The following is a 15,780-nucleotide window of genomic DNA, read 5'->3' on the forward strand; positions in this document are numbered from 1 at the left end:
CTCATGGTGCACTGTTCTGCCACAAAAAAAGTATTCAAACCAATGTGTGGTTATTCACAGTGGCATTGAGAAACTACCAGCATAACAGAAAACTTCCTTTTATTTAAAGAGGCTGGAACTAGTCACTGTTCCTGCCTATTTACATTCATTGAAAGAAAATTCTCCCCCTTGCAAAGGTAATCCGTATCTTTTAAAAACTCTGTTGCTAACTCTCCAGATGTAGTTTTCAACTCCTTTCTACTACAAGAGTTACCAAATCAAGAGAGAACTGTATTCTATTTAAGGCTATGTGGTACCAGTCCTCGTCTAAGGGACATGCAGCTATGAACTTCCAGCTGGCAGACAAGGATGAATTGCTGCAAAGCAAGCCTTTGAGATTTCATAGTGTGAAAAGTGGTAAAGAAAAAAGGCTGCCAGTGTTTGAAGACAGTCTTGTAGTGGATGAAAATCTCAGCCTCAGATTGCTCTAAAACTTACACCGCTTTTAACTGAGAGGTAAGCTGTAGTTTTTAATGTGTTATAATTAGATGTTAATAATTATACCTGCCCCTGAGTTCCACTACCAATCTCAGATGTACAGCAAGCTTATTTTTCCTTTTTTTTTCTTTTTTTTTTTTAAGGTGCTGCACTCATTAGGTGTCTTCAAGCTAAAAAAAAAAAAAAAAAAAAAACCAACAGTGACATTCATAAGTTATTAAATGTACCAATAAAACCTGGGGGAAAAAAAAAAGTCTTACCTTTCAGGTACAGTTATCTAAAGTCTCACTTAAAAGACTTGAAGATATGAAAAGAAACAGTAATGACATTTCAGTATGACAGCACTGCTTTAAATGGTAAGCTGTTTTTCTTCCCTATTAAAATCATACCAGATTTAAAGCAATTCCTATTAGGTAAAAGAACCAGTGGTTGTGAACAATTAAAAAACTCATTACTATTAAAAGCAACATAATTGCTTTCTTAGTTTTGTTTTTTTTTTGTTTTGTTTTTTATCTTCATAACTGAAGAGAAGAAAAAAAACTTTGAAAATAAAGCACTCTTTGGTGGACAATAGTTACTGTGTTCTCAACACTGCGGCTTCATAAAAAAATGTCAAAGTAAGAAAGAATAGCCAATTAACGCAGGAGAGTACCCATACTATAAGTAAAAAGCCTTTGTGGTTGAGTTTCAGTCTCAAGTGGAGACTTGAGCCCAGTCTGAATGAACAACACATATATATTTAAAAACTCCCACCATCTTTTCACTTCTGGTGGTCAGCAGCTATAAGTGATTGCCATCACAATTTATACACATGCATCATATATACTAGGAAGCCCTCTTTATAATAGAGAACTTACATATTTACACCTGAGTCTGAATTTACACAGATTTTGTTGGCATTGTTTGAGGAAGTGTTAGCAATTAGGAAACTGTCTATTGGGCATGTTGACAGTTCATTTTATTCTACAAGTACGAAGGAGTTCCTTCTGCTTAACCTTTGCTGAGAAATGAAGCCAAGGTCATCTTCCTAGAATTGCATCAAGTCTGTTATAGTTGTATCCCCTTCATTCCTGGATATCCCCTTTCAATACTGGTTGCTTGTTTGAAATTTAACGCAATACTGTTCTAGTCCTTGGGATGGACTGGCTGCTGAAATAAAACATATTTGAGGAAAAAAATTAAATACGCACTAAAAAAACATTTCAAGTAAACATTGCTGACAAGAAAAAAATGAGCAAACGTTACATCAAAAAAAGGAACAGGAGATAAATGTCACTGCATTTAGTAACATAGCAATACCGGTTGTAAATAAAGCACAGACTGGTCTGATCATAGACAGTAGAAAGAAAGGGTCAGTTTCATACAGAAAAACAAAGGATTCAAAGTACCATACAATCATTAATCGCAATTGCTGTAAAGCACTCTTTTTCCTTTTCTCCCTCTGAACTATCAGACTGTAGGAAAGAAACAGTAAAGTAGAAAGAATAATAAAGAAACATTTATTTAGAACTAGATTTAGATTACATTCAGATAAGCTCCAAAATTCTGCAAGCAATTTTCAGTGTTTGAACAAGAGTGCAGAAGGCTGCTTTACAATTCCAAGCAAAGCAAAGGCATATGAGATTTTAAAAGCATACTCCTCTTTGTTAGTTTTTATGATAAGCCTTTCTGGTTAAAAGAAGTAAATGAAACTAAATGATGTGGCTTTCACACGTTTTCTCCTGTCCCCCAGTTATTTCTTCTTGTAATAACTTGACCTCTGTTTCCTTAAAAACCTCTCTACCTATCAAAATTCCTTCACAGTTCAAGATTTCACTTCTAACCAATTACTAATTACATCCGTAATCCTACACCTATAATGTGTGATAATACAGAAAATACCATTTCAGTTGTTTGGGAATTTTTGAAGTACCTATATGAAAGGGGAACACTGTTGGCCAGGATGCATAGGGTTCTTGTCCTGGCACAAGCACAGGTTGGGCATGCATTTCTGCCAGTCCAGCTGTTAAGTGAGGATGCTATTCCAGTTGGGGATCTTTCGGATCGAGCATGGACAATGATGTTAAGGGTTAAGATTTTAGGATTGCTCTTCCATCTTATATACTTTTCCAGCTGAAATAGCACATTGTTCCATCTACTAAAAGCGATTTAGTATCAAGAAAGTGAGGAGGGAAGAAGGAGAGGAAAATGATGCAGCTGTCCTTAGCATGATCTGGTGTATGCATCTTGCTAAAATACAACTTCTGACTTCTCAGTAACTGGGAGATCTACAAGGGACACATCCTAACTGAGAAACAAGAATAGATCTGGGGCATCCATGGAAAAAGACTGTGAAGAATACTTCAGTAATGTGATTTCTTGCAGTTCAATGACAGTGTTATTTCAGTCACAAGAGACAACGTGTTGCATCCACCGGTACTCGTCTTTTGTAGATGGCAGGTGACATCTAGAGATGTTCCACAAAGGAAACACGATGAACATTATTAATAGTATTTAAACTCTCTCAGATTCCTCAGCAAAACCAGAATAGGGTATTATTAGCTGCAAAGAGCTGTTTTGGCTAAAGAACCACAGTGGGGTCGCTTTATACGATAGTGTCTCCAACAGTCTGAAGGATGAAATTGTAGATGCATTACTCAGCTCTGCAGATCATACTGCATTAGGATGGGTCACAAATGTGATTCATCTACAGTAAGAACTGTGTAAAATGACCTAGAGCATCATCAAATAAGATTCATATAAAAACACTGCAAGATGTTTTCACTGGAATGCATCAGACAGACAAGAAAACAGAAGTATAAAGGCCTACATCAATGTCAGAAGTTCAGAAAAGGCAACAGGACCTCGACAAAGATGGATGTTGGTTAGGACATGAATTCTATTTTTTAACAGTAATTATTATCCTCTACCTTGCATTCTATTTGATCTGGAATAGGTCAATTTGAAATAATGCAAATTCACAGACTTCAAGAAGTTTGTATAAGCTTCAAGTGAATAGACATGGGAAAAAAAGAAAGGAAGGCTTAAAAAAGAGTGATGTTTTGCCAAATGCTACAAGAAAAATGAAAGGACACCTGCAGGATTAATAGTGAGGTACTAAATTGGAAGTCCATGAAATTATACAGTCACACTGCAGTAGCCTTTAGAGGCACCACAACCCAATTAGCCCTCTCAGATAAGAAGATAATTAAGAACTTCAGAACTGTGACAATAAGTATTTAGGACTACTTTGATTATTTGATCCAAGCATAAACTTACTGACATTCTTTGATCCCAAAAATTAGAAGACACAGTACACAGACTGAAATATTTGGGGTAGAAGCTTTTGAAAATACATTAAAATATAAAATGCTTTATGAAGTTTGAGAAGATTTAAAATCTCATCTTTCATTTAAAACCTGAAATCTTCTGTTAACTTTATTTTAGGGATACTGTTTCCTCCTAGGGATGGGTAGACTCATCTCACACAACACAAACATCTACGTGAAGGTATGCTTTTCAGGAACTAAACATCTCTGTTCAGTTACACATCTGCATGTGTACATCTACCAGGAGTTGCAAGTAGCTTAAAACTGGAGAGGCATGAAGAACAAAAAAAGCTGTCAGAATCCCATTGGTCTGTCTGACATGGAGAAAACAATGCAGAATGTAGACAAACCTCTGTGAAGGAGCTAAGGTATTTAGTGAAGCACACATTTCAGGAAAGATAAAGTATTTCTTATGTATTGTACTATGAATCAAAACATAATTCATAAAATTCATATGGCTGCTGTTGAGAATTCTGACTAGCATATTCCTTCAGACTGCTATTCATTAGACTATTTCCTTTGCCCAATAGAGGGGATTTTTTGTAACTTCCATTACCTGCAAAAAAGGATGAGGCTGGGGAAAGAAGAGCTTTTTAGGGAAAAAAACTGCCCAAGAATCTGGAATTTTAAGCAATATTTATAAAGTGAGCCACATAACAAGCTTTTCTTTCTTTCTTTTTTTTTTTTTTCTTCTCTTTTTGTTATTCACCACCTTTTCTCTTCCCACAAAAAACATCTCTTCATCACCTGGTAGGTCCATTCAAAAGTTTTTCACTACAAGCCTAAGTCAGATTCTGGTCATTTGAAGCCACTGAAAATTACTTGAAAGTTGTATCCAGTTACATTCTCGGGCTCATCTTTGATAATGCTTTGGAAAGCTGCAGTAGAGGGGCATGAATGCACACATATGTGGACTGAACAGGTTCGGTCCAGATTACCACTGATACTCTCATTACAAAATCTCATATCCACATGCATGTACATTTTAGACACTTCACCTACCTGCCACCAGATTCTTCCTAATATTGCATTTCAGTAGTCCACGTCAAATTTAATTCCTCTTAGTGCTGACTTAGCATGCTAACTAATGCTTAATGCTGTGAACTTTTCTGCCTCTGACTCCAGGCAGATGTTTGGTAATGAAAGGCTTTTTTGTTCCCCAAATCCCTCACCTTCAGGAATTCTTGTTGACATTAGGAATTACAACATAAAATTCCAAAAGTTGAAAGGCTCAGCAGCATATGCAAATCCCTTAAGATTTAAGGTTCCATATATTCTCAATACATGACATAAACCATAAAATTGCTTCACGTTTCTCACTGCTAGAAGGAGTCAGACTGTGGCAGAAACCCCTATCAGCAATGGATACAACAGCTCAAAGTATTTGTCTACAGAAAAATTACTGGATCTTTAAAGAGGTTAACTCTCACCTTTTTAAGTTTTTTTTTCTTGTAGCAGACCTGGTAGTTCTTTTAGTAATGTCTGTATTGTCAGAAATGCTAGGTTCAGAGGTTTTATTTTTCTGAACACTGGACTGTGGAATTACTCTGAAAAGGGTAGGAAAAAAGAGAGATTATATAACCTGAAAGTTTCTAGGAAAATACCAAAAAGAGGATGTTACAGTTGCAGCAGAGATAATAAGCATCAGTTAGCTTTTCAAAAATCATTCTGAAAAGCAAACTGTTCTGCCTGAAACACAGCCTTCTCTTTATAATGTCATTATAATAATAGTAATACAAGTCCGTTTTATTAGGAATAGAAATGGGTTTTGGTTGGTTGGTTGTTTTTTTGTTTTGTTTTGTTTTGTTTTTTTTAATCTTTCAAAGAATAGATCAAATAATAAATTGTAATTCTCTTTTAGGTTTTTGGAGGACAAAAAAAGTTAAACACCTTAAGTTACTGCAACAACAGGAAAAAAAAAAGGAGCAAATCTGAAGTATGCAACAAAAACAAATGTTATTTTTCAGACTAACATAGAGGAATTCGGAAAAACAAAAACAAAAATAACAAGTAATTCAATTTGTGAAGATCAGAGTCTAAATCTCCTGCAGTTAACCATGATATATTCCCTTCAGACAGAGCAGGCTGGGGAAAGAATACTGAAAATGCTGGTATTCTGCTCTTACAGGGAATAACTACACCATACTCAAGGTTCAGCTTTGCATGCTAGTTGTGCTAAGAAGATCCTCTTGAAGACTCTTGAGCAATGTATTGACTGTTTCCTAAAGAGGCAGATAAATCCATGTGTTCTTTATAGTGTCAACACCAATAACAAAGGAACTGAACTACAGGTTATGAAATGGAAGTAACTATTTTAAGCCACCATGCAACTGGTTTGCAGGGAAACCACATTCTCTGTATTCCTAAATAATTGTAGTAAAATTATAATCCTATGGAAAGAAAGTGACAACTTGCCTGTGGAGTCCAGCAATATATATATTTAGTGCAACATTTAATTGGCCTATTTTCTAGTCCATCTGTGCAAATTTCCAACTATAAAAATGTGCATTGTTTTAGAGATTCATGTAATGCAGGGATTCATTCTTTTTTTTTTTTTTTTCCCCTGTAGCTATTAGCAGACCAATTCTCAGTGGCTTCACCGAGTCCATCTCTGCTAGCAAATTGTATTAGATTAGTAATTAAAACCTTCATTAAATTTTATGAACTGTTGTCCAGTTGCTTATTACTCTGAAAAAAATGCTTTCTAAGAATCCTAGATGTGAACATAAAAACATAAGCTCTGTAGCAAAAGTGGACAGGCATATATGGAAGAAATATATATGAGTATTTTCATACTCATGTAACATATTCACTTTTCAAGAGGCAATTACTGAAAACCTAAGTGGTAAAAAGAATGTATTTTCACTGTTTTATATAGATTTGATACTAGAAGTAGAATATGCAAGTGTACCTAAGAGAACACAATTTCATCTAAAATCAATTCTGTACTACGTTTCTGAATTTTACAGCAGTAAAATTGATCAGCAACAGTATTTACCACTTACTTCTGTATTGTTTGGGAAATGGGTGACTACATAACCAAAAATTTCATACATGTTCAATTTACATTGGAACAAACATCTTTTAATATTTCAGATTTATAAAACCAAACACCTTGTTTTGCTAAAGTCCAAACTAAACAGTCTTTTCTTCCTCCCGGATAAGATACAAGATTGCAACAGCAAGGACTATTAAAATGCAGAGAAGATTCTATTGCAAACAGTATACAAAGTCAGAGGAATCAGTTATTTGAGAGGCTAAAAATATAGAAGAGATACCTTCAAAGCCATATCATGTTTCAGCAGACAACACAAATTCTTCTAACAAAAATCTGTTTTCCTCGCATGTCCAAGGTGAAAAGGTTCAAAACCTTAAAGTCCACTTTTTAAGTTCTTCTGCTCTTCTAAAGCAAATCGAACAAGTTCTAACACTAAAACTCAAAATTCTCTTTTCAGTGTCACAGTTGTCACACAACATGAACAAATCTGGGCTACTGCACTTTGAACTAAGCTTTGAAAATGTCACCAGTGCTGAAAACAGACCAACCTTCCCTCTGTGCCACTAGCAATTTCCATGACTAAATGAAAAGGTACAAAACCTGCTTACCCCTCTAACTTTTAGTCTTTTAAAATAAAACACGACTGAAGTTTGATACATGCTCGTGTATGAGTGTTTATGCAGGTAGGAATACGTAAAATTTTGTTTTCTCCTTAAACATACATATACAATGTCTCTCTGTATAAAAAGCATGTAATGTATACATAAAAGAAAGCAAAACTTATTGGAAGATGATCTAATTATCTTTCTCTTGCAGTTCATTTTTTCCAGACACCAGAAGTTCAGAAAAGAAGATGAGTATATAGGTTTAAGCCATATATACTGACTAGCATAAACTAAAACACTGAAGTGTTAAGATACCATCTTGCACAAACACTTAAATATTCATCTTTTTGTCATGTCATAGGACAAAAAAGTCACTACTTTCCACAGAATTGTATTTTGTGTGTTCGAAATGAAGAAATTAAATAAGGTTCTAAATGGGAAGGCAAATTATAAAAATAGGCACCATATACAATTTCACTGCAAAACCAAGCCAACCATGACATCCTCCTCTTAAAATTGCTATATTTACCTAAGGGTAGGGAGAGAAGGAGCTGGCTTATGGGATCAGCTCAGAGACAGCTTTAAGCATAGTAGAACTTTAAGATCATGTACTCTTTAGTAGTTATTTTACTTTGATACAATACATCACACAACCAGCCCAAGAGTACAGACTAGCTGAATTCCTGATTAGCAGAATATTTGCTGGAAGATCAGACAGACACGTTCAACTCAGATGAAATTCTAGCCTTCTAAGGCTTACAGCAAGCACCTCAAGGAAAACAGACAAGTTCCCATTTATGCCACTGACATCGTGTTACAACTAAACACACAACTGTCTTGAGACCCAGCTGTCAGCTTTGGAGCAGCAGCGCTGCCATCACAGCTTTTACTGAAGTGCTACCTCATACACGAGAGCTAAGACGCAAAACTAGTTTTAACGCAAGGAATTTTGATCTAGGACACGATTAGAGTAATAGCCTCACTTGAGAGCAGGTTTCATAAATAGATTTTAAAATGAACATGAGATGTGGCTACAGTCGGAGACATCCTCCCAAAATCACAGCACCAAAAAAAAAGTTATCCCAAACTATATTACAAAGAGTAAAATTCACAGGGCACCCACCTGACTGCTTTGTAACTGTTCATATAACATAGTATGTCATGTTGCACACCTCAGCAATTAACTCACAGAAGTACCAGAAGAAAGTGTATCTGATGTACACAAACTTTTTCTATTTAATAAAACATGGTTTAAAAAAATAAAAAGCAGAGCATTCCCTGAAGACACGCTACAAGATGCTTTAATAGCCACACTATTAAAATAAGTAAACCATGTATGCTAAGAGTCTTTCATTTCCACCTAATCTGTAATGAAAACATCACTCGGTAATTCTGAACCTAATACATTCCCCAACACCACGCTAGTTTGCATACTACTTCTTTTTAAGCTGATGTATTAGTCTTTAAACAAATCAAAGCCTGCTTAAATGGAAAAATGCTGGGTCAGCAGTACCTTCTTGTAAAATGTTCACAAGTCTGTTTAATCATTTAAACTGGGGACACACGTACCTATGACACAAAAAAACAACCCCAAAGCCTGATATAAAAAACCAACCAACCAAACAAACAAAAAAAAAAAAACAGAAAACTCAAAATGCCAACAAGGCACTACAACCTGGACAAACCAATCCATGTAAAAAAGGTTTTTTAAAACATAATTGATTGCAATATCCTGAAGAGGGTTACAGGGAAGCGAGGCTACACAGAAGGGGGGGGGATTGCACTTGCCTGTTTTATGAGGTCCTGATTTTGGTTTGGACAGAGTTAATTTCTTCATAGTAGCTGGTGCAGTGCTGTGTTTTGGATTTATGACAAAAATAATGTTGGTAACTCACCAGTGTTTTAGCTGATGCAGAGCAGTGCTTGCGCAGAGCCAAAAGCACAATCTCCTTGTGCTGCCCTGCCAGCGAGGAATCTGGGGGTGCACCAGGAGCCAGGAGGGGACACAGCCAGCACAGCTGGCCCAGGCCGACCAAAGGGATGTCCCATAGCATGTGGTGCCATGGGGTAAGGGAGGAGGCAGGGGACATTAGGAGTGATGGTGTTTGTCTTCCCAGGTAAGAGCTAAGCATGACAAGCCCTGCTTGCTTTGCTGGCAGTAGCTGAACACCTGCCTGCCATGGGAAATAGCGAATGAATTCCTTGTCTGGCTTTGCTTGTTTTGCTTGGGCACACAGCTTTTGCCTTACCTAATACACCGTCTTCATCTCAACCTGCAAGTTCTTCCACTTTTACTTTTCCAATTCTCTTCCCCAGCCCCGCTGGGGATGAGTGAGCAAGCTCACAGCTGCGTGGTGCTGAGCCGCCTGCCTGGGTAAACCACTACACCGCCAAATGCAATACTGCTCTGTCCCTCGTCACCTCTCTCTCAGGAGGACTGGCCTGAGTCTTTAGGGTTTTTAGGAAGACTGGCCTGAGACATCTAACACTTTCCTATGTTACCAATAATCAACAAGTGACTTGATGTTCTTCATTCCACAGGGCTTCAGCACACAGGACTGCCAGGCTAGCCAAGACTGATGACTGAATCACTACCCTGATTGATAATTTGATCTGTATAATGGAGAGAACATTAAAATAAAATTTAAAAAAAAGCTTAAAAAAAATAAAAAGCTTTTAAAATAAAAGTAAGTGTTTTGTCTTCCTGGACATAACACAGTGTAATTGTCAATGCTGGATATGACACAGGGGCACCAGTAACCCCATTGCCTGCATAATGACACATTTAACAACATCAATCTATCTTTTCTCTTCCCTTCTAGCAAAGGAGTTTTTAGAAAGAACACACAAAGAGAAGACATCTGAGTGAATCTGATCTTACAGTACAGGAAAATAAAGGATGGATTCTTTCATTTTTTTACAGTAGGTTTTGGTTGTGTTTTTTTTTTTTTTTGTCTGCCTTCAGAAATATAAGGCTTGACTTCTGTAAAACATTAAGACAAGAGTTATTCACATATTCAGCATAAAACTTCAGAAACAACTCTTGTGTAAGTACAGTATTGGACAAAGTTAGGTACCAATGGGGAAAAAAAGATTAAAATGACCTCAGATTACACTAATGGGATAACTAAATTGTCCATAACTCCCTCTAATTCTCATTCTTAGTTAAGTCATTTACCTTAGCAGAACTATTTCTATACCTTTTCCATTTTTAGAAGTATGGCTCAGAGGTCAAAGGTGAGGAGGACAGCATCTCCTAACCATAAAGTTCTGACAGGACAGAATTCCTTTTCTTATTCACTACTGTGGCGTGAAACACTTTTCCTGACCTATTTTTTCCTCTAAGAGCACTGAATTTTCAAGTATTCACCCAAAGTAACCATTTTGCTTCCTGGGTGGTGATGGCAGAGTAGCCTCAGGGAAACAAGGTAGCAAGCAGAAGGGAGCTGTTTGGGTTTCCTGGTAGTCCTTCATGCTGTTGAAGTTTTAATTTGGCCAAAAGATGAAAGTTGCCATCTGGCAAAAACATTGCACCTTTTAAGTGAAAGCTAGACACAACAACCACTGCAGCCACTCTGACAGAAGATGGAGAAAAGTAAAAATTGTACTCAAGGAACATGTTTTTAATCCAGCTCCTGAATTTAAGTAACAGAAAAGAAGTGTCAACCTAGTCTCATAAAGCTCTATAAAAATAATTAAGAATGAAAGAAGATGAAACCAGATTGCTTGGGTAAACAAACGTGCATTGTCCTAATACTGCAACCTGTCACATCCTCTGCTATAAGGGGAAAAGTGTCCCATTTTACTGCCTCTTATGGCTTAATACTATAATCCCTTCATAAAAACAAAGACTTACTGCCATTTCTAACAAATTCTAACTCCTGGCATTTCGCATGAGTAAAACCATCCTTTGGGAGATTAAGCACATTTGCAAGTTCATGAATTTCAAAGTAAAATTGAAGCTAACATCTTCACTTGCAATATGCAAAGGAGAGGATCATATTTTAAAACAGCACTTTTTTTCTTTAATAAACATGGTTTTGCTTATTTGCAGAAGCATGCAGAGAAGAAAGGCTTCAAAATTATAAATCATCCTAATTACAAAAGCTCTGCACCTTTTGTATTGCAAGCCAGCCATAAAAATCACTCAGTTATTCCAAATAATATACACAAAAATACAACAAAGCGAGAGCAGTGAAATTTACTCTTGCAACAAAGCCAGTAAGAAACATGGTATGAAAACATGCACTTATGAGACATACTAGACAGAAAGCATGAGCTATTGTAGAGAAATGGAATGGGACACTTACACAGTGGCTCTCTCTCAGGGGGTCCTGATGGTTACTATGTTCTTAAACCATCTAGACAGAATAGCAGGCTGGGAAGAAGGGAGCCACATACAATCCACCAGATGACAATGCTACACAGTGTAGACACCAGCATAGCTAGGAGCCATCTAAAAAAGGGGTTGGAGGGGGAGGAAAAGGTGAACAAAAATTCAAAAGCAAAAGCTATTGGTGCATTTTAGCTTGTTTCAAGTTCTTCAAAAGCATATTGCTCTATAATCTTAAGCCAAGCATTTTCTTTCTTTCTGTGACTATCACAATCCATGCAACCATGACTTGTCAGGTGTATCCATGTGTTACCAGAAGCAAAGCAGTATTTCTGAAATCCTCACTGAAGTCATTTATTTGTTCCAAAGAAAGTCCACATCACTCTTTTGAAAATAAATGCCTTCTAGACCAGTGTATCTCTGACCACTTGTTGCTAACTTCTACGCTGCTTGATCAGCCTGTACTGATAGACCCTACCTCACAATCTTGTGTTTTAATACAGAAACCCTAGATCAGAGCCAGATCAGTTTCTTGTAACAAACAATTTATGTAAGCACCCAGATGGTGAGGATATATTGTCTTCCTGTGTTCGAAAGAGCAAAAGCTAATTCATAATCCCTTTGCCAAAGGTGCAGCATATTGCTCATCAGAACATATACAAAGCATCCATTCACCAAGGCATAAACAGCTTATACAAACAACTTCAACAAACATTAACAAAACATTATACACAAACCCCCTGGGACTTGTTTAAGTCACGCCTCTAGCACAAAAAGACTAATAATTCTCCCAGCTTGTAGTGCTTTTACGTTGCTTGTGTTCGATTTTTTTCCCCTATTTCTCTCTGAAATAAAACTGCATAGAGAACTTCATTCTATTTCGTTTGCTTAGATAAAATTAATCTATTTCATAGCAGAATTAGTTTTTTGGGTTTTTTTGTTGTTGTTGTTGTTTTCTTTTTATTCTGAACTATGATGGAAAAAAGACTGACAGCTATTCAGGTATGGAAGACTTCTAACCCAGGTAGGGATGCTAAATATGCCTAGTGATATTTTGGTTTAGTAACATTAACTCACAGAATGTAAAAGGTTCTAGATTTGTCACCAAATTACTTCAGTACAAGCTGCAAACCCTACAATAACTGATGGAAACAGGAGGAAGGAAATTGCAACTCCTTGTTAGCATCACACCTCCCAGTGCCACAGGGCACACTATGCGAAACTACCAGAAGCTCTTGATCATTTATTTTAATTCTACAGGACTACAAACTACCTAGTTTTAATTAAGGGAGTCCTGTTACAGAATGCTTTGTGGATGGAATAGGTTTTTTTAATAGTTTATAGTCTTTACGCATATTAATACTGTGCCTCTGATTAGACTATCATACAATCAATATTCATTCTGTAGAACATACAGTAAATGAGATATCTCACAAACTTTATTACATGACTTAAATTACTACTTATGAAAGAGTATTATGAAGTAGAAATGAAGGCACTATGTGCCTTAGAAACTAATGTGCAAAGTAGATGGTTTTTAATGTACTACTTGAGTACACTGAGGTCCTGTGTTGTTTTTTTTTTTGTGTGTTTTGTATTTTTTTTGTGTGTGTGTTTTGTTGTTTGTTTGCTTTTGGTTTTAATTTCAGTTGGGTACAGTCTTTGTTTTTTATATGTTGTTTATTGTATGACTGCCTTTGTAACTGATGAAAGGAAAAGATTCTTTTTAAACAAAACTGAATTCTTACACAGCAATTAGTGAGGGTTTCCAAAGGCATTCCTTTCCATTCAGCATATTCTTACAATATACCTCTTGCTTATCTAGAAGTCTGAAGACAATTTTTGGTCTTAAAAAAAAAAATCATAGTGAGCTAGAAGTTTTGCAGCAGCATCCCCACAGAAAGGCTGCAAAATAAAAGCCTAGTTGCTTTTGTTCTATGACTCTTTTGGTGTGTTATTTGCAAAAAAATCTGATAGCCACGGGTCACCATTCCTTTCCTAGAAATCAAATGAGGTCTCAGATACGTCTTGCAACTCTTGCATTCTCTGTAGTTTATGTAAGGGTAACCAGAAAGCTTTTACCTATAGTTGGTACAATTTGCAACAGATGCAAACAACTGTTGACTAAAAATTTCCTCTTACAGGTGGTGTTTGTCTAAAACAAAGAGACTAATATACCAGATTCTCAAATAGAACCACAGCCCTTTGTATTTATTCAGTGAAACGCTGCTACTCCCTGCCTTCCAGAGTACCAGCCCTTATCCCAAAGCCCACAAGGTTTAGGGAAAGTTCTCTGAAGACCTGAAAATGAAATAAAGCTAGATTTTTCTTCCAGATATTCCTTTTAAGTAGTTGACCTTACTTCAAAAATGAAAATATACCTTATTTCAGCCAATGAAACACCACCAATTGGAGTTGTATTCCTCTGTTTTTATACTACCACAGGAAGGACAAGGGAATGCTTGCGAATGAACTAGGAATACGTCATTCAGAAATAACCACAAGAACTTGCAGAGCACTGAGCATTGGAATCAAAAAACAACACAGACAACAAGAAATTGAGTAATGCAGTTCTTCAGACAAGTTCTCCTGCCTCCTTAATGCACACCGAGCTACCAGAAGAAAGGTGAATCTCATGCTTGTTTCAAATGAGCAAAAACAGCCTTGCCAACAAACTTTTGGGTGCTACAGCAAGTGTGTGTGAAGAAGAAGATAGAAGTATTTCTGGTATTTATGCATTCAGGAACGGACTTACGTTAGCGGAGATGCAGCTGTTGCTTTTGCTTGCCTTCTACTTTTCAGAGCACGAAGCTTATCACCTTGTGTTATACAGTTTGTTTCATCTTCATCACTATACTAGATAAGTGTAGGGGAAAAAAAGAGGTAAATATAGTCATTTAGAAAATTAACTATTAACCTTACTTTAAATCTTGAACTTAGAATTATCCCAACAAGAAAGTTTGCCAAAGTTTTTCATTCCAGTGAATTACGTGCGTCAGAATGTTGTCTACTTTTAAAACAGTAGAAACACATCTCAAATCTCTGTTTTGGTACAATACAATCATCACTCAAGTACAGCATTTCCCTCCTTCATCTGCCATTTTCACAGTAATACTTTTTTTTTTTTTTTTTTTTTTAAGAGACGCTGCAAGAAGTATTACAGAAATTGTAATTACTTAGAAATCAAAAAAGCAAAACACCTTTCACCCCTTCCTGTAAAACACTGAAAGCAATATAACAACCCAAAATACAATTACAGAATTTTTGACAGCAAATTGTATTTTTTTGTTCTAATATTTACTTAATCACAAGATGACAGTAGGACAAGGATATTCCTACCTCACCTGTGTACTGACCTTCATTTTCTGTAACCACTATCCATATCTTTTTTTACTTGCAAATATCTTGGTACAAAAAGGGAAAACAGAAGAAGAATCCAACAAAGTTCTACTGTACCCACAGGTTTGTTCAGAACCTAAGAGATCCTCAAAAGCACTTACAACTTTTACAAAAGCACAATATTCAGATGCTTACCAGTTCAATGTCCTTTCGGATCATTCTCCTGTTTCTAGTATCATTAATTGAAATATCATCCACCCCCGACAGGATTCTTGTTACAGCAATTTTACGGTTTCCTCTCAACTTTGCACGGAAGATATCCCCTTCTGTCCAAAGTTCTGCCTGTTTCCTATCATGGTATAGAAAAATAATCCCCCAAACCAACAAATTAACAACAAAGATTTTAAGGGTACAAAAAAAAAAAAAAGAAAAAAAAAAAGAAAAAGGCATCTAAATACATTTTTAAATGTACTTAATCTACTTACTCCATCAGGAAGTGTTGTTGTGGTCCAATCACTGAACCAGGTCTATTTATTCTGATCCAGGCAATAGTTTCAGCAGCTGTCATCCGATAGTGCTTCATAATATAACAGGCAATAAGTGTGCCAGTTCGTCCAAGACCAGCTGTGTAAGATAAAAGAATGGTTTCTTTTATATACTCATTTTCATTTGGAATCTGCTGTAGCTACAGACATTGTTACTCAGACAAATAATTAACTG

The 15,780-nt window shown here is 36.3% G+C and overlaps 1 protein-coding gene across 8 annotated transcripts in view; it reads right to left on the minus strand.

The window, feature by feature from the left end:
- Positions 1–441: 441 nt before the first annotated feature.
- The window catches only part of CDC14B (cell division cycle 14B), a 44,207-nt gene continuing 28,868 nt past the window's right edge, over positions 442–15,780 (minus strand). Inside the window, exons 10-14 of one of the 8 annotated variants that reach the window (XM_082783602.1) lie at positions 15,546–15,684; positions 15,256–15,409; positions 14,477–14,577; positions 5,216–5,332; positions 442–1,623 (exon numbers count right to left, since the gene is read on the minus strand). In XM_082783602.1, the coding sequence (XP_082639728.1) occupies positions 1,587–1,623; positions 5,216–5,332; positions 14,477–14,577; positions 15,256–15,409; positions 15,546–15,684 (548 nt within the window). In that variant the 3' untranslated portion in view covers positions 442–1,586. Of the gene's footprint in view, positions 1,627–5,215; positions 5,333–9,229; positions 9,242–11,698; positions 11,845–14,476; positions 14,578–15,255; positions 15,410–15,545; positions 15,685–15,780 lie in introns of those variants that run through there. The other 7 variants (XM_082783601.1, XM_082783604.1, XM_082783603.1 and 4 more) reach the window with 7 other exon arrangements.

The sequence above is a fragment of the Aythya marila genome (assembly GCF_965140915.1).
Source record: "Aythya marila genome assembly, chromosome: Z".
Lineage (NCBI taxonomy): Eukaryota > Metazoa > Chordata > Aves > Anseriformes > Anatidae > Aythya > Aythya marila.